Source organism: Rissa tridactyla, chromosome 8 (genome assembly GCF_028500815.1).
Source record: "Rissa tridactyla isolate bRisTri1 chromosome 8, bRisTri1.patW.cur.20221130, whole genome shotgun sequence".
Taxonomy (NCBI): Eukaryota; Metazoa; Chordata; class Aves; order Charadriiformes; family Laridae; genus Rissa; species Rissa tridactyla.
Window position 1 is genome coordinate 31,990,465 of NC_071473.1, and position 19,945 is coordinate 32,010,409.

Genomic DNA, 19,945 nt, shown 5'->3' on the forward strand with positions numbered 1-19,945 from the left:
TGTCCGTGAGCTTAAATAGTGTCTAAGGAATTTAGGATGAATTAAGACTTTCCGTCAGAAAGAGCTGTAGTAGTTAAATGTTTTGATCCTTACTCTGCCTTTTTGCCAGCTTTTGTTCCCTGGAGCATAGGTGGTAAAATGGAGTGTGTCTGTGCTCCACCTGACACAGCTGCTAGAGTTTAGTGTGAAATGCTAGCACACCAGCCTCGTTTGTGCAACCTGAAATGTTAGATTAACCTGGAGTACCTGAGCTTTCTTGCTCCCCTGGGGCATGGTATCTGTTGGAAAAGGAAGGGATGTGAGCTATTTCTGTCTTCTGTTGAATCCCCCAAATATATATATATTTAATCACTTCATCTCTTGAAACTTCTAATGCTTGCTTTCTGTATCCTTCTGATGGTTGTCCTCATGTGTGTGGTGTACTGATCCTCAACTTGTTTTTTGCTCTGAAGGATTTCAGTGCTATCTTGCAGTAGTAAAAACCCCAAAATTATCAGCACACCTGATCAAGTCCTTGTATTATTATGCCTGGATTACTTTCAGTATCTTTTAGAGTTCTTTTGTAGACATACCCTAAGAATTGTGGGCGAAAGATATATTATAGGCTTGATATGGTCCTAGTGCAAAGTAGGCAAAACTCCAGCAGGACTGGCTCTAATGAAGCTGAATTAGCTGAGGGTAGAATTGAGCATTGACTTTATGCTGTGGTATTTCTGTAAGAGGACACTTCTTGTACATACTCTATTTTATTGAGCTGTCTGATTTTCAGTTTGAAAGGTTGCTTTTTTCATTTTTGTGTAGCTGAAGGTTGCCTTGAGGTGACCAAGATACTGGCTTATGGTGTGGAGGTACAGGCTCTCAGCTGCTGGCTCTGCAATCTTTAGTGTATTTTACCCCAGATAATCCTTTCTTTAGGCAGGAAGGAGGCCTGTATCAGTGTCTTGCATCCCAGTGCAGTGGGATGCCAGGCAGTAAGGAAGAGGCAGTTCCTTTTCACTGGATGTGGTGGGAAGAGGGATGAAGAGAAGAGAGCAACTGGACAGTACCTCGTGACAAAACTGTCTTGACAAGCTGCTTTTGGGCCCTGGTTTAGTTCCTGTCTTCAATGTTGCGTTGATTTTGTACAATTGTATTTTAAATGTGTTGAGGAAAAAAACTTAATGGACTTAATTTCCCTTAATGAGTTCTTTTCATTAGATAGTTCTATTAATTGATCTGTTTGTTTACTCTAGAAACCTTCTCCTATGAGGAGTGGTCCCTTGCAGAGCTGATGGTAATTTGCCTGTGCTGCACAGCTTTTTTTTAATTGTCTCTTCCTTTCAGTGAAACTGGTGTTGATGAAGATGAGGAGTTGTATGATTGCGTCTATGGAGAAGATGAAGGTGGGGAGGTTTATGAAGACCTAATGAAAGATGAAGCAGCACAGCAACCTGTACGTTTTTGAATTCCTAGCTTTTTTTGAACAATAGTAGTTATATTTTTGAAAGTTAATATTTGTGAAATTATCTCTTTATAGCTAGTTGTACTGAAACTTCACTCATGCTCAGTTGCATTCCGGAGCTGTCATGTGCAGTGCATTGTCTCCCATGTAAGACTTTGCGGGCTGTTTTGGCAGAGGGTTGAACATTAAAGTCATGATTTAACCCCAGCTGGCACCTTAGGACCATGTGGCTGCTCACGAAGTTCTCCCCCTTCCCCCAGAAGAGCTGGGAGAAGAGGGGAAAGGGAAAGGAAAAAGAAAAAAGAAAAGAGACTCGTGGGTTGAGATAAAGACAGTTTAATAGAACAATAACAGAAAAGGAAAAATAACAATAATAATAAAGAAGACACAAGTCACTCTCACCACCTGGTAAACTGGTGAATTGGCAGCGACCGTGAGTACCCCCCCGCTCCACCCCGCTAACCTCCTTTATACACTGAGCATGATGTCTATGCTATGTAATATTCCATTGGCCATTCCATCATTCTGTCTAGGCTCCTTGTCAGCTTCTATGGGAAAACTGAAAAAAGTCCTTGAAAAATATAATCGTCACCTGGCAACAACTAAACCAATATGCATTATTGACATTCCTTTCATACCAAATCTGAAACACAGCAACCACTAGAAAAAAAATTTAAACTCTATCCCAGCTGAAACCAGGACAGTTATCTATGGTAATTTTTTGAAAGAAATGTAATTTTTAAATTAAATATGATAATTACTTACTTTGTTAAGCTTGCCAGTTATGAATAGTAAGATTTACCAGCTATTTTAAGAGTAATTAATTTAACTGCTTACCTCAAAGTGTCCTACTTCCAAATTTAAGTTGTAATAGTGTGAAATGCTGTTGTTTCAGCCATAATTTGGACAACTAATCTAACAGGGACAACTGATAATTGTTTCATATCAATGAAGTTCCTGCTTACTTCAGCCATGTAGTTTTTGTCGATCATTGGGTTGGTCTTACTAAGAATGGGATAAGTAGCTTATTTACTTTGTCATATAAAGGTACCATGTTCAGTTTTCAAAACTGTGTTGAAAAAAATCTAAACTTTGTCAACAAAATTTACTTGCTAATTGGGAGAAACCCTAATGTACTTGTCTGCCCTTCCTCAGAGCTGTGCTTTCTGATCTGGAAAATGTTAGTCTGTGGCCGTGACAACATTAGGTTTTTTAGGACAGTTGTTTTCTTCCTCTGTATTGACATGAAGCTATGTTATGCTTCCTGTTGTCGTAAATTGGAAACTTGCCTTTACTTTTCCATGTTGCTTTTTAGTAATACAGTGTCATGGTTTAACCCCAGCCAGCAACTAAGACTACGCATTCTGTGGCTCATCCTCTCTTCCCACCCCGCCCCCGCCCTCCACCAGAAGGGTAGGGAGAAAAGGAGGGGAAAGGGGAAAAAAAAAACCCTCATGGGTTGAGATAAAGACAGTTTAACAGAACAATAATGGAAAAGGAAAATAATAATAATGGTAAAAGAATATACAAGTCACTTTTACCGCCTGGTGCATTGATTGCCCAACCTGACCCGAGCAGAGATCAGGAATTCCCCTCCTCAGCCAATCCCCTTTTATATACCGAGGATAATGTCCATGGTACAGAATATTCCGTGGGCCATTCCATTCTATGCCACTTCCCATCTTCTACAGGAAGCTGAAAAAAGTCCTTGACTAGTATAAACATCACCTAGCAACAACTAAACCAATATGCAGTATTAACATTCCCTTCATACCAAATTTGAAAACACAGCAACCACTAGAAAGAAAATAAACTCTATCTCAGCTGAAACCAGGACATATAGTAACACGAAGCAGTGAAAAATTCTAAAGATCTTAGTCTTCTGTGGTGGTGTTGTGTTTTTTTTTATTTTTTTATTTTTTTTTTAGCCTTGTGTATCTTTTCAATACAAGTATAGGAGATTGCTAATGTGATTTGTGTTCTCTGCTTTCACGGTGATTCTCCAAAGTTACCGCTATCTTGTCTTTGGGAAGATTACTGACTTGTTTTAATCTCTATTGTTTTGAATATAACAATATTGTTTTCAAGACTGTTTTTCTGTTAATACAAAATCCTGCAGGTAATGCATGTAAATCAAGGATGAGATAAGCAGAGATATGTTTGTTTTTCATGTTTTGCTTAATTTTATTTACCTCCTAAAGTTTAGGTTATTCAATGAAAGCCAAATAAAAAATCAAGTTGAGAAGACGGTGTTTTATATCTAATGAAGTCACAGTCACTTGCAGGCAGAATGTTTTAGGAAAGTGTTTGAATCATATGAAATCTTCATTGTGATCTTGTTTTGAGTTTTTGTTTTATATTGAAACTCAAAATGTGTTAAGTTCTGAGTTTCACATAATGAGTGTGGGTGGCTTTTTTTTTTTTCTTCAACCGTAACAGTTGGTAATCTCTGGCAGTTGGTAGTGTGTAAACTTTCTCTGATTCTTTCTTTCCTGTCGCAAATGTCACTCTTGCATATTCGAGTTTCTAGCAAATGATTAATATAGCAATCAGAACTCTCACCTTCTAATTTTAGTTACATCTTAGCCTAGATACTTCAGATTGAACAGACTTGTATTTGTTTCTTATAGAAAGTAAATGAAAATTGAAAACACAGAACAGCAAAATATTTTTTCCACAACATGTAGTGAATGGAGACATTACAATTTGCAGTGGCAGCATTCTTGAATGTGGTAATTATTTCTGGTTTGTGATAATTTCCTCTCAGCTTTACAAATACACTGCATGCTAACACGATGATTTTGTGCAGTTCTTTCATTTGAATCCTATGTGAGAATTCCTTGCATATGAAAACATGAGCACAGGACAATCTTCAAGTAGATTTTTAGAAGAACCCAATACCTCAGAGTCTCCAATAGCAGCCAAAATGCTTTGCATCTCCCTCATCCTTTATTTATCGTCATTATCTTGCGAAGTAAACTGTTAAACTGTTCCGCTAAATTTTCACTAGCAGTAGCTGAATTTCAGAGGCAGTTTTTTTCACTTGTACTGGTATTCGCACATTATTTCATATTTCTTCTCTCCTTCTGTTTATTGCACTCAAATTCTAAAAGCTTGTGGTACAGAAAGAAAATGGATATGTTAATTTCTGCCAAAAGTGCTTATGTGAATGACCTGTTTGGGTCAGGTGAGCATAAATCTGAAGTGAATAGTTTTAAGCAGAATCCCAAGATTTTATTTGTGTTGGTCGTATGAGAGTTGGTAAACAGCAAACCCCCGCTTTTTGCAAATGGATATAAACTCCTATTGGGTACAGCAACTTCTGTATTGGGGCAAATACTGCAAGCAATTTGAGCAGTATTGAGCTCACAAAGGTAAAGGTGAAAAGTAACTAAAAGCCTGAATCGTGTAAAATTCTATTACTTTATTGGGATTAATTAACTATGGTTAACTGTGACAGTGCCCACTTCCCCCTGCCAAAGAATTTGGCAATAAAGGATAGATTTTGAGATGAAGCTGATCATCAGATGATGCTTACAAAGTACATTTCTACTGATAATGACAGACTGCATTTTTGGAAAATGGTTACTTCTGTCTGCAGCTGGTAAGGATGGCGCTTTAATGTTTGTTGTGGGGAAGATTAATAACTGCACCAATTGGGTTTTAAAGTGTGATTTCTGAGATAATGCAGCACCTGGTAGATGGCAGTGAGAAGCCATGTTCCAGCTTGTAGAGTCGCATGGAGATGAACAGAGAGAAGGGTAGAGGAGGTACGTCAAAACAGCAAACAGAAGTGTGAACAGTGATGAAGCATTATGTGCCTGTATGATTTGCAACTTGGCGTCTAGTTTAGGCAGTAGGAATACATCTCCCACTCTTCATAGGTGGCCAAGCAGTATCATAGGAGCTGTATGTGGCTCATGGACAGTTTAAGTGTGGCTTGCTATTTGCTGTGGTGTGCTTAGTAAGTGTGTGAAGTAGACTGATAGCAGAGAGAGGGAATGGAAGGAGTCTAGCTCTTGGACATACTAAGAGATAATTGTTACAATTTCAGTCTAGAAGTTTTTGTATTCCTGGAGGAGAGAAGTCTTTTATTCAAAAGCTAAACATCTTTATTTTTTTCTGAATGGAAAGAACTGTAGTACTAAACTTCTAGTCCTGACTAGGACTTCTAGCCCCTGTATATGAGTAACATCTACTCATCAGGTCTATTCTGTGCAGTATGTGGGTTCCCTACACTGGGTGAAAAAAAGGTAAGGGACAGCCAGGGATATGCTGAAGGATGCCTTGGAAGGATGTTACAAATTGATAAATAGACTTCAGAAAGGATATGATAGTACTATTGCTTATTAAGCCACTGCTGTCGTGGTTTCATTTGGGATAGAGTTAGCTTTCCTACTAGCAGCTGGTGTGGTGCTGTGTTTTGGATTTGGGATGAAAGCGATGTCGATAGTGCAATGATGTTTTTGATTGTTGCTAAGCTCTCATGGCCTTTTCTGCTCCTCACACTGCCCTGCTAGCAAGTAGGCTGGGGAGGGCACAAGAAGGTGGGAGGAGACACAGCCAGGACAGCTGACCCCAACTGACCAAAGGAATATTCCATGCCGCGTGACGTAATGCTGAGTATAAAAAATGGGAGAAGAAGAAGGAAGGAGAGGACATTCAGAGTTACAGCGTTTGTCTTCCCAAAGAACCATTACACGTGATGGAGCCCTGCTTTCCTGGAGATGGCTGAACACCTGCCTGCCGATGGGAAGCAGTGAATGAATTCCTTGTTTTACTTTGCTTGTGTGCGTGGCTTTTTGCTCTACCTATTAAATGGTCTATCTCAACCCATGAGTTTTCTCACTTTTACTCTTCTGATTCTCTTCCCCATCCCAATCAGGGGGAGTGAGTGAGCGGGTGTGTGGTCCTAGCAGGGCCTGTGGGGTTAAACCATGACATTGTTGTTTTTGGAGAAAACATTTTGGATCAATTATTGCTTTTAACGTGTAAAAGCCTATCCAGTTACTGTGTCAGGTCTCCAAGCTGACCTGTATCTCTCCAGATGTTTTAAGTCTTGCTTGACACGAATGCTTCCATACCTTCCTGCAGGTATTTAATCTTTTATTTGAAATCAGATTTGAGAGTTATTGAAGCTGGAACAATGTAACTCTGATCTTCAGTAAGAATGCTTGTAAACTATTTTTACAGAGTCTTGTGCTGATAATTACTTCAATTTCCGATGAGTCTGGTGGTTTACATGGAAAAATCCCAGGGTCTCATTGAAGACACATGCATACATATGCAAAAGCTGAACTTAGAGGTCATTGCACTTCCTGATTCGAGAACGTACTCATATTGTGTCTGAAGAGAAACCTCCCCTTGAGAACTAAAAGGAAAAAATTGTAAATAAATGCAGGGATTATACTGAATTCAATATTTATGGCAATGCAAAGTTACTTACATGACTTAGCCCCATTAAGTTTAATGGAGTTATTAACTGCTGAGTATTTTAAATAAGATTCCTCAGTCTGGATGTGAATTAAATGTGACCTTGTATTTCAGCTTCCGAAGTACATGCAAAGAGTTCAGGGTTTTATGTCTACACATTAACTTTTCATAATATTCCTTTGATGCTGAATTTTAGTAAAACTCTTTAAGTCATCAGATAATTGAACATTGAAATATTCTTGGTTATTGCTATCATCTTTGGAGGCTGCAGTACTCAGAAAATTTCAGGAAGCAGTTATCCTAATTGCTTAATTCTAAACAAATAAATGCATTTGTTATCCATTAGGTGCCTGTTAATGACTTAAATTTGACTCCATTGTAATTGCAGAAGTATACTGAAAATGACATAAGAAGCTGTTGTCTCACTGAAATAAAGCAAACTGAAGAGAAATACACTGAAACTCTGGAATCGATAGAGAAAGTAAGATACTACTTAAAGAATTGTAACTTCTTATGCATTGTTATAACAGTTTAGAAAATATAATGGCATAGTCAATGTATATATAAATTCTTTTTTCCTTGCAGTTCTTTATGGTGCCATTGAAAAGGTTTCTGTCAGCATCAGAGTTTGATACTGTTTTCATCAACATTCCTGTAAGTAATTGCATATTTAATGAACAGATACAAGGTTCATAGCTGGTTATGATATATTTGTGTTGTATGTTACTGCACAAAATGATTATTTGAAATGTGGTGCACAGTGCGTTTATATAGATGTTAGGGTAGTTGATAAAAAAAGATGTGCAAGCTATTTCATTTTTTTTCTACTTAAGGGAATAGGATAAGAGAAATAGTGACTATTTATAAACTGGAGTATTTTTGACCCTTAGAAGCTAATAATTTATAGAAGATGGTTTATCTTTTAATATATGCTGGTATTTTAGTGATGGTACAAAGTTGTGACTGTTAGGCTGCCTACCACTGTATGCTGAGTGGTGCTTTCATGAGGATTGCTATAGCTACTTTGCAAATCCTTGTATCTACCCTGGCTCTGTCATCATTGAACACATTTAAAGTTACGATAACTCACAGTTTTGGATTCATAGTCTGGTGCTGGAAAGGATAGGAAATCCTCTGTGAAGTATCTAGGAGACCTCTTTATTTGACTGAAATCTTAAAGGTTTCTGTGATTATTACTTTGTTCCATTTATTTTTGGCCTAATCATAATTGTATGACAATTTACATATATTTTAGTTTAGTAAGTATTCAGTAAATGTCTTTATCTGACTTTAAAGGAAGACATCAGACATGGTCTGAAGCCTCTCTCAACACAGATAAAGGAAAGGAATGCTCTTTTATGAGGTACACTGTGAAGAAACGGGTCCCCAGAGTGTGGCCCGCACGCCACATCAAACCTTTTTTGGCTGTAAAAGATCACCTCTGTTTTGGCCATCTCCATCATGTCCCACAGGCTCTCAGGGCTGTAGGAGATGGTATTGGGGATTTTTTTTTTTTTTTTTTTATTCTGCAGGAACCTGGTTTGTAAGAATGTTTTAGTTGCTGTACCAGCACCATCCTGACAGAAGCTAAATTACAACAGCTATTAACTGATGATGATACCTGACAACTTGCCATATTTGTCCTGATTAAAGCTTTCACCCTGAATCTCAATCACTGTAATTTCCTTCTCTTTGAATATTGGTCCAAAATAATGCCACAGGTATCTGTTAACCTTCTCCTTGTCATGAAGTATGTCAGCTGCCCATAGAGATCCCTTGGCTTTTGAAAACAAATTTGTATTTAGTCCTATGTAAATGTTTCTAACTCATTGCAAATAAGGCCCTGATGTGCCCTACCTAAGTTACTGTAAAGCGCTTTCCTAAGGCTCCGTTTGTCCAGGCATGTTGACTTACATGCACCGAAGGACCTAAAGCCAGCCAACGTGAAATGCTACGCAAGGGTATAAAAAGGGCTGTAAGCACAAACTGAGAGGTCAGCCTACTTACTGCTCGGTAAAGAAATATAAGGGGGATCAGATAATAGCAGTAAAAAGAACAAAGCCTTTTACTTGAAACTAGGAAGACATGCAGTAAACTGTTACATTTAGGATGTTTTTTGCTTTTCATTATTCAGTATTCTGCTCTTATGAGACGGTGCTTATTTCTGACTCCAGTAACATTTCATAGGCATCCAAAAACATTAAATGAAATATAGGGCTTGTCTAAGCTAAAAATATGTGCAAATGCTTTGTCTGCTCAGACCGTGTCTCTGCGGCAGTTCCTCAGCAGGAAGGCTGGAGGGCAGTGGAAGCTTGTTTTAAACTAAAAATAGCCATTATGCAGAGCTCTACAGCAAACTGCAATGTGGAGAGCAAGTGCGGTCTTCTCAGAACAGGGTGGATTTGCCTCTGTCCAAGGGTTGTGGTGAAGGATCGGTGCTTTAGGCTGATGCTATATTCCTTATATAGAGTCTGAAAGATGCTTGCTGGAGAAAATCATCTGCAGATGTCAAAATATATTTTATTTTTAAGAAAAAACCCCGAACCAACCACCCTAGTGACTACTTACCACTCTAAAGACAGTGACTTTCATTAGGGCTCAGATTTCAAAGGTCTGCTGTGTAAAATGTATGTATGACTCTATATTTGTGTATCTGTGTACGTACATGTCTATATATGTCCATATATATGGATTTGTATGTACATCTGTCTATGTATATACTTGTACACGCTTATATAGATGCATTTGTATGTACACCTATGTATACATTTGAATTGAGGCATATATGTGGACATACAGAGGGAAGGAGAGATGGAATTATGTGTAACAGATACTGAAGTGTTGGAACTTTCATTAATTTCTAATGAAGTTAACATCAGTTTAATTTAAAACTGGATTTTGAATTGGAGGTAGAAGCTCAAAGAGACATTTTGTCCCCTTAGCATTAAGCTGCTTTTCAGGGGTGTTGCTTAGTTGAGTCCCTGTGCACTCCTGAGAAAATGTGCTCCTGTAATAATTAATCGGGAAGCATTTCTAGAATAATGTCTTTGTCTGCTGCAACTTAAGGTTCTGATACGGCCATGCAATTGCTAGCAACTGAATTTGATCTGTTTTAAGTCTTTTGCTCCCTCACCTGTGATGTGATTGACCTTGTGTGTACTCCTGGTTTTCATCAGTGTGAAGTAAAATGTTTTCACTTATTTCACAACTCAATATTGAATATTATTTATGCAGTACATTTACTGCATCAAACCATCTTCAATGGCCTTTTTTTAAACAGTCCTCTCTTTTTCATTGCAGTAATCTGTATGCTTCTTGTGGTCAGTTATCCTGATTTCAAAACTTTTTAACCTGTTTTGACTTAATTTCTTGTGAATTCTCTGACAGTATCTATATAGTATTAAGGTTGGTGTAATCTCCTATAGTTGCTTACAATTTTTTGTATAATAGCGAACAAGTAAGGTGAGCTGCTACTATACTCAGGGAGCAAATCCTTCTACAGTATTCTTGTCTTTCAGCCATTAGTGGTCTGCTGTATTGGGAAACTCATTATGATTGCAGTTAACTTAGCACTAGAACATCACTAATTGACTAATGTAATGTACAAAACTAATTTTTCACAGCTCAGGGACATGAATCATTACTTTATCTTGTCACTAAAGCATTTACTTGACTTGCTTAATTTTAAAATTATCATTATAAAATGAAGATGAATTAACAGTTCACGTTCCAAGCTAGAATAAATTAGTCTCTAATAGGTAGTTCTTAGAGTTTAGTTTTTCTTGTTGCACTATATGGAAGATGTGTTAAACCTTGAAATTAGGTTCTACTCTCAAATGATCTGTTTTCCAGTTTATTGAAATTAATGTATCAAATGTGAAAGGATTTTTTTTTTTTTTACATTCAAAGTTTTTAAGTTGCTCTGTTTTTAAAAATCTTTCCCCCTCCTCATTACTGTTTTAAAGGATTTGGTGAAAATTCACAGGAATCTAACACAGGACATCAATGATTCCATTGTTAACAAAAATGACCAGAACCTATATCAAATTTTTATTAACTACAAGGAAAGGTAAGATTTATGCACTCTTACTAATTGTGATAATCTAAATTCCATAAAGTATTTTACCTTTTTTTTTGTTTGTTTGATGAATATTTCTGAAATGGGATTGAATTTAATATCAATATTAAGCTAGTATTTGGTCTTTTGAGCCTGGAAGTCAAAATGTAACCTATTGCTATATGAACCCCTCCCTCTTCTTACTCCCAGTATTTAGCATTATTGTTACATAGACAGGTAACATCTATATTTTGAACAAAACTTAAATAGCTTATTTTGCACAGCATTTTTTTTTCATGCAAATAATTCCAGGTATTTTATAGCATGTACCTGTACTGTTTAACAGATAAAATGTTATAAAAGGGGAAGATGGGGGCAAAATAAGGCTAGGATATATATTAAGGCTATTCCAGGTAAAAGAAAACAAACACGGTCATAACTTGAAAGAAGAGAAAGCAGGTGCAAAAGAGAAGAGAGAAGAGACTAGGGTCTTAGCCTACCCTGCAGTCAGAGGTGTGACGGTAAAGCAAACACACTCTACCTTCAAACTGTGAAAAACAGCCAAGCTGATAACAGGATAGCTGTGGCAGCATGCCATGCCCTGTAGGCTAATTGGCAATTTTTTTCATCCACCTTTTCAGATTGTTTTTTCTGCCAGCACTGAACAGCTGTTGGACTGTATGGATGAATTTATATGCCTGCGGTACTAGCTGAAAAACAGTTGTACTGTGGCTACAGTGCTGACCTACCTTGAAGTAACCCTTGGGTTGTGGTTAAAAATCAGTTCCTTTTGGGACCAGAGCAGGAAAGACCTGTGGGAGCTAATTGGATTTGCTTGAGGGTAATGGGGAAGGAGCATTGTTGCAGTAATAACAACCTTGTGAGAAACTGGACAGCAGCATCCAGAAAATGTTAGACAGGAGAGCTGTTTTCTGAGGGAGGAGGGTGTCCCAGGCTGCCCATAAACAGTCTTGCCTTCAGAGACGCTCTGTCTCAGCTTTTATGTTGGAGCAGGACGTAGTTATTTCCCAGGCTGTTAGACTTTCTGCTGCTGTAGGAGGGAAAGGGGACAAAAAGTTGTTCTGGAAAATGCTTATCTTTCAAAAGTAGTTCTGAAATGTGTACTAAGAAGGGAACAAAGGACGCTGAGAAGAAACCTCAGGTTTGTATTATACAAAAAGGAAACAGATGGAGGTAGACTCAGTGTCTTAACCGTGTAGTGATAAAACTAATCAGAAGTGTTATGTGTTAAATCAGTATCATCACTTTAATTGTGAAAAAAGAATTTGGGGGGAAAAAAAAAAGAAAATACGGTAAAGATTAGGCAAGAGAAAAAGAAATTTAGAAGACCCCAATGAAAAGCTCATGGGAACCCCCAAGAAGGGATTTGAAGCATACAGAAGGAATCACCTCAAGAAATATATGAAAAGGTGAAAGGACACAGCACTCTTTGCAATGGCAGTAGCAGAAAGAAGCACTCCAAACTCAGGAAACTCCAGTCATAAAACGAGGCTCCTTCAGGAAGTATTGCTGCCCTTGACAACTACTGAAAATTTCTCGAATTTTCATACGCTATTATTTTGATCTGAGAACTCACAGGATATAAGTTGTTAGAAACTGTTGGAGATGAGTGACCTACGAGTTCTTTAAAGGATAGCTGGAATTAATCCTCTTAAGCCTGTGTTACAGAATTGGATATCTACAGTGTTGTAAATACTAGACTGTTGTTCTATTAAACAGCAGTTACGCTGCTTTTTAACGAGTCCTGTATTTATCAGAACATATACATGAGAGTGTTAAAGTAAATTGCAGTGATTTTACAGAATTTTGAAGGTAGATCAAAATTGTATTCTGTATTGTCTTCCTTGTATTCATGCTGCCCATTCAGGTCTGTTGTTAAATCGTATCCCTGCTTATTTAGGCACTGCTCCTTTTGAAAGGAGGATTGTTAACACTGTATTTGTGAAAAATGATCAAAGATTGTTCTTAAGTAAGCAAATGTTCCTTTTATTCTTTATCTCTTGCTTTGATTTAGATTGGTTATTTATGGACAGTACTGCAGTCAAGTGGAGATAGCGATATCATGCTTAGACAACATCTCTAAGACAAAAGAAGATGTTAAATTGAAGTTAGAGGTATCAGTATTTTTTAACATGTATACATATATTAAAACCCCACATTTTTCTATGAATATGTCCTGCTTTCATCTTTCATCCAAGTCAAAAACGTAATGAACGTAATGATGAAAAACTAGCTGGAATGATATGTGAATGTGTTTCTCTTCCTTTTTTTTTTTTTTTTTTTTTTTTGTTGGGAGCCTCCGTTCAAATGAAATGAATACGTGAGCTGGTGTGGTACGCATCCTGGCGCTGAGGTGAATGGAGTTTTGCCGTTGACATCAGTAGGGTTAGGGGTTTTTTTTTTTTTTTTTGGAAGTGATCATCAGCAATACCCTTCCATTTATTGTGGCATCTCAGCTGAGAACACAGAAATACCGAATGACTCAGGTTGGGAGGGACCTCTGGGCTGAACAAGCCCTGGTCCCACAGCCTGACAGGGCTTGCTGTCTGCCACTACCCTGTGGTTCTTTCCAGCAGAGCTTTCACCTTGTTGCCTTCATGTGAGGTTCCTGTTGGACATGCCCTGAAGATTGTCACCTGCACCTCCAATCTGGTGTTGTCCACAGGCTTGCTGTGGGTGTCCTCTGTCTCTTCCTGCACACCAATGCTAAAGATATTAAATGTGAGGGGTCCCTGAACAGACCCCTGAGAAGCTCTACCTGCAACTGTCCTTCAGGTAGCATAGGAAACATTAGTCACTAGTTTTTTTGAGCCTCATCATCTAGCCAGTTTTTCATACGCCTAGTAGTTCATTCATCTGGAGCATAACATCCCACCATGGAGATCAGGATGCTGTGGGAGATGATGTTGAAGGCTTTAGAAAAGTGAACCTGGATTATCCTCACCCATTCACAGATCTTGCCATTTCATTGTGGAAAGCAGTCAAATAGGTCAGGCATTGATTTACCTGTGGTAAAACCATGCTGGATATTCCCAGTCACCTTCTTTTATGTGCCCAGAAATTGCTTCGAAGAGGACTTGCTCCATAATTTTTGCAGGGGCTGAAGTGAGACTGATGGGTCTGTAGTTTCCAAAATTATTTTTTGCTTTTTTGAAGATAGGTGTAGTATTTGCCATCTTTGCTATGCTTATAGGCAGCGTCATCTTTTTAAGTTCAATGAAATGCCTAATTTCTGTTGTCTTTGTGATGTTTATTCTACTTTTTCTCGTTCTGTTGAGATATCTAAGATATTTAATATAGTTGCCTGGCCCATATATCACTGGATTTTCATATGTATCACTTGAATATCTATATTTTCTAACTCTTTTGTCTTATTCTTTTTTCTGCCTTGAACTAGGAATGTTCCAAGAGGGCCAATAACGGGAAATTTACACTGCGAGATCTTTTAGTAGTTCCAATGCAGAGAGTGCTAAAATATCACCTACTGCTCCAGGTATTTTATTTTTGAAATTTAAGGGGACTGAGAGCAAAACTATGATTGTTTATCATCAGTGGATTGTAAGAATGAGAAGTAAAGGCCTTTATCACAGGAAGGTGGTTGACATTTCCATAGATCTGAGGCTGATTTGTTACGAAATAAAATCCAGTCAAGTGCGGGTTTTCTTACAGAGATCGTTCCTCAGAGCTGAAGCGTATCTGAGGAAAAAAGAATAAAACACAATTGTTTCCTCAGTATCTGAACCTTTCGTTCTTGGTATGTTTAAAATGGTTAGTAGTACCAAACTATAATCATGGTAGTTTGAAATGTGAACCATTACCCCTCAAAAGACAAAACTGGATAATACTTAACAGTATACTTTTAAGATGCTGCTTTGCTGTCATAAATTACAATAAAGCCATATTTATTTTGAAATGCTTCTTGTTATAACCCACAAAGCGTTAGCTTTTGCAGTTAGTCCTGTAATAAGGGTGGAGAGTCTTATAAATTTAATTTGATAGCTGTGCCAGGAGACTCATTAGTTCAGCTGCAAAGAAATATATTACTATATTAGGCTGTCAACCCTGCTGATGCTTGTAAAATGTCATTTAAAAAAGATATACTACTTGCATGTGAAGCATAATTTTGACTCGGCAGAGCAACACACGTTCTGTAATATTAAAGTTTTTGAAATATTTCTATAAATGAGTCATCAATATTTTGATCAATAGAAAATAGGAAAGAACAAAATTAATGGTACAACTGCTTTTTAAAAAAACTGATGAGATCTGAGTCATTTTATAATCAACCTGTATATTATGAAAAGATGATGTACAATATGTCACTATGCTCTAATGTGTGACACTAGTGTACATTGTATAAGAAATAAATGTTTCTAGACTTTGAAAGAAAAAAATAATCCAGTAAATTGTTAGGATTGTAATGTGAAACATAAATACTTATTCCTTCATTTCCTAGAATTTTAGCAAGTTATTATGTTAGGTGAAATGTGTAATTCTCTTCTCAAATTATAAAGAAGAAATAACCTGTTTCCCCAAGAGGTTACTTTTTCACTTCATAAAAACTGAAAACCCCCTTTTTTGTAGCCACTTCCCATATGGAAAATAATTCTTTAAACATTTACATTTGATTTAAATATGCCTTCTGAGTCAGCTTTATCTTAGGGATAATGAGACAGTGACTTCTTTTAAGCAGTTGCACAGTTTAGCTGAGACTTTATTGCCAGCGTACATCCCTCTCTGCAGACAAGTGCATGCTTTGGAAGGGGATGATATACTGTATAGTAATGTGCAAATGACCTCAAGTGTTTACCTGTGCTTTCAGCATGCACATACAGTAATGATCTGATTGGCAAGTATTAAGTGCTAGACAGACCAAATTAGTTTCTAATGATGGTTCATTATCAGCTAAAGTCAGTGTTTAGGCTCCACAGCAATCATTCTTAAACACTTGCCAATTATCTGTTTGCAGTAGTCCCCACTCAGTTACAGGCTGCTCACTATGGGGATAAAAATGTGAATTCTTGGGCTGTGTGTTCTGATTTTGGCTTTTTTCTTTTTTTTTGGCGGGTTGGGGATGAGCAATGACAACTTCCATTTGAAAACTGACAGATTTCAGTGACCCACTGAAAACAGACAGTGGGTGAAAAGTTTTAACTGCTCTGTCCACAGGAGCTGGTAAAGCACACTACTGATCCCATGGAGAAGGCAAATCTAAAACTGGCACTTGATGCAATGAAGGTAAGTATTCATGGCAATGAAGTATTTATGTCTAGGTTGGCAGTTAAAATGATAGCTCAGAACTGTATTTCCTGGAGGAGATAAAGTTCTTCACAGCAGGTCAAACATGTTTTCACAGGTCACTGTGAGCTTTGTGAGTGTCTCAGGGCAAGCATATAGTTGAGTGCTTTGCTCAAGTCTGGGAAACAAGTAGTTTTCTGAAATGGAGGGTTCATGAAATAGAACTTCCTTATTTCAGTTTACTCCCACATCATTTTGCTGTCATATAATGAGATGAAAAACAGGTGTTTCAATAATTTCAGTTTCACTTCCAGAATTTAGGAATATTTCTACTACTGTAAGTCAATTCTAATCAAGGTTAGTACTTTCCCAGTGAGATGAAGACAGTTATCTTTACAAGACTTTTTTTCTGTCGTCTTAATATGATCTCTGTGGCTTTACCTTTGAAAGCAGTAGTATCTTTCTGGAGGTAGAGTATCTGTCACACTACATTCACCTGCAAGTCGTACAAACAAATGCTTTATAGAATAGCTGTACTGCCTTATGGGTAAGGTAATATATTATGTGTTCCTCTGCATAGCCTCAGAAATGAAGTACAGTTCTGCTTCACTTGGCTTCACGGCATGAAATGTGACATTCACGTGCTGGAATTGTGAAATTTTTTCTATCCTTTGTGGGGAAAGAAGCCAATAATGACATAGGTTGTGTGTCCTACTCTAATTTGTATGGTCCACAGAAGATGCTGAAGACAGACTAAGTTAGTTTTGGGTTACACAGCTTTCTCAAATTATGTGACTGTCTGCCTTGAATGCCTGGAATACAGACCAGCTCACTAATGAGATTTTTGGCTCCTGTTTTTTGCCATCTGGTTTTGTGCAGTGAATGCAGAGAGCGCCACCATGATAAATCTCCCACGGAGAGATGCCTGAAATGGGATGGCACAGTGTTGCTTCCATCTAGTGGCAAGCCATGCATCCTGGCTGCTGCTGATTGGCTAGGAAAATAACTCTGGTTTTTATTGTGCTGCCCCGCCCCCCCCCCCCCTTTTTTTTTTTTTTCCCATTTTGCTGGCTTGCTTCATTGGTTTTGGTGAAAAATGAAAAAAATAAAACAAAACAAAAATACCCCAACAAACATCCCCCCCCAAAAAACCCCACCCAACAAAAAACCAAAACAACCCAACAAACAAACAAACCCAAAACAAAACAACCCCTAAACAAAAAAACCCAAAAACCAATTAGAAATCTCTAGCCAGAGTGTCTGTGGCTTGCTGGCTGGCAGGACATAACCCGCCAATTAAAAAACTGAAAAAAACACCACCACCCACCCCACAAAGAAACCCAGATATGAGCATCTCTCCTTAAGGTTGCAGCATTGTTTCCCTCCCGATTTATGGTATCCTCTTACAATAGTCCCTGCTAGTGCAGTAGAAGAAGCTACGCAACATCGGTATGTTGCTTCTAAAAACCTTGGTGTGTCTGCTCAAAACTAAAATGTCTTTGGAAGAACTGCCAGCAAAGTGGTACTGCCCCCCAAGCAAGGAAATTCTAGGGAAGGATTATGCTGTCAGTTTTCTTTTAGCAGCAAGAAAAGAGGTTATTTAATTGCTACACTAACTCTTTTAAGACTGATGTGAACGTATCCTGCACAGATTCATTTGGGAAGCTAGCATAATGATTGCAGCTATTCTTAGATTCTGATTAAAAATGTCTTAGGAAGAAGATGTATCTTTCTCCCACCTTCCAAATTTGTGACCATATTGAAGGGGTACTGTAAAAGCAAGTTGTGAAGATCAGAATGCCTTTTCCAACTGCTGCTCTCAGCATCCCTGACCTTACCAATTACCACTCCTGCTCACTCCTCATCTCTAGGCATAAGCAGGGAAGCCCCAGCAAATTGTCAGTATTACTCAAGCATGTTCAGAGCATTTTAAAGGCCTTAGTGAAATGTGTACAGTACGTGTTCTGGTAAAGAGGACAGTAATGATCTCAACCTGCGACTTCAGGTAGTATATCCCTTTAAAAACCCCTTTTAAAATCTGCTGTGTAATGGCTTCTCTTTGCTGTGCAACAGTAAGAACGAGATCCTACTACTGGGGCAGCAGCTTCTTCTCTCCTAATAAGCACCCAGGCTTATGATACGTTTACACCTTACGTCCTGCTTTTGAGCTGCCTTACATATGTTTTCTACTATATGCTCTGTTTACCGTCTGTCTTATTCTCAGATACTGGATGGTGTTGACTGCTTTTTCGGCAGCGTTTTTCCATCTTTAATCTTAAAAATAAGACATTAACAAAATTCAGGAAAAAAATCAGCCCTTTTTTACAATTTATTATGTGTTTCCCTGTATCTCGCTACTAAATTTGTGTTTCAACGGGTATGATGAAAAGAGCTGTAGATACGATTGAAGATATGCAGAGGTTTTCTTTCTTCTTTATTTAGGCATACGTATTGGTAATTCTTGAATGTTAAAGATTGATTTGTTTTTTTTTTTTTTTTAAATGACTAAATATGCACATGAGTCAGAGACAAAATTAGAAATAAATTTGCCAAAATAATGTGTTAAAGCGGTCTGTTATGGAAAAGGTTTTTTCCCTTCCCTTTTTCTGTTGATGCTCTAGGACTTGGCTCAATACGTAAATGAAGTGAAGAGAGATAATGAAACGCTCCGTGAAATTAGACAGTTTCAACTATCAATAGAGAATTTGGTATGTGATATTTTTCATTTATACAATTTAAAAATAATTTTTCATCAAATATATTGGTAGATCTTTTTTTGCCCATTTCATACAACATTACAGTATTCTGGTAATATTTAGGTATGCTTTCCTTGGTTTAGAATGAAATGAATATTTAAGTACAGAAATCTCTTCTATTTTGAGGGTCTGTCTGTAGTTAAATATATTTGCATAGTTAAGGTTTGTATTTGTACAGTGACTCAGGTGTATTAGTAATTTTCCCTTTTGAAGACAAAAATGGAATGGACTGATTCTTTATTGTATTTAGTTCAGATGATAGTGGCCTGAAAAGCCCTGTTTTGGGGTAAAAGGAGTGGTCTAACATTTGAATATGTCATCATCTTGACACTTTATTGAATCATACGTATTACTTCTGTTTCAGAATCATTCCCTCTTGCAGTACGGAAGACCTCAAGGTGATGGGGAAATAAGGATAACTACATTAGACAAACGTGCGAGGCAAGACAGGTGATGGCATGACTTCTGGTGTTTGCTATTAAAAAGCCTGTGAAGTAACTCTCTTTTTAGATTTGAGGTCAGCTCAATGGTTCTTGAGACTCCATTTCACAGTGCATTCACAGAGCCTAGCCACCATTTACCAAGTGAATTTGCAAAGTAATTCATGGGAAGTTAGCTATTACGTTATCATCTAAGATCACTTAAGTCCCTTGCAAGTAGTATGTCTCTAGCAAAAGTACTTTCAGTGTGTTTTATTTCATTATTCAGTAGTTTAGTTGTCCCTCTTCAAAATTAAGTGCCACAGACAAAGGTGTGTAAAATAATACTTTGGATGTTGGCTTTCTGGAGTGTTTTTAACCATCTTTATATTGTATTTTCATAGGCATATCTTCTTGTTTGATCTAGCTGTAATTGTTTGCAAACGGAGAGGTGATAATTATGAAATGAAGGAAATAATAGATCTTCAGAAATACAAAATTACAAATAACCCCACCACAGATAAAGAAAATAAGAAGGTAATTATTTGTTACTGATTCATATAAAATGTATATTTTTAGC

At 37.5% G+C, this 19,945-nt stretch overlaps 1 protein-coding gene across 1 annotated transcript in view; it reads left to right on the forward strand.

Annotated features, from left to right (window-relative positions):
* The window catches only part of VAV3 (vav guanine nucleotide exchange factor 3), a 170,930-nt gene that overhangs the window by 63,732 nt on the left and 87,253 nt on the right, over positions 1-19,945 (forward strand). The window contains exons 5-14 of the mRNA XM_054211330.1: positions 1,324-1,432; positions 7,263-7,355; positions 7,460-7,528; positions 10,840-10,943; positions 12,967-13,066; positions 14,350-14,445; positions 16,122-16,190; positions 18,812-18,898; positions 19,311-19,396; positions 19,770-19,902. Coding sequence (XP_054067305.1) covers positions 1,324-1,432; positions 7,263-7,355; positions 7,460-7,528; positions 10,840-10,943; positions 12,967-13,066; positions 14,350-14,445; positions 16,122-16,190; positions 18,812-18,898; positions 19,311-19,396; positions 19,770-19,902 — 946 coding nt within the window. The remainder of the gene's footprint in view (positions 1-1,323; positions 1,433-7,262; positions 7,356-7,459; positions 7,529-10,839; positions 10,944-12,966; positions 13,067-14,349; positions 14,446-16,121; positions 16,191-18,811; positions 18,899-19,310; positions 19,397-19,769; positions 19,903-19,945) is intronic.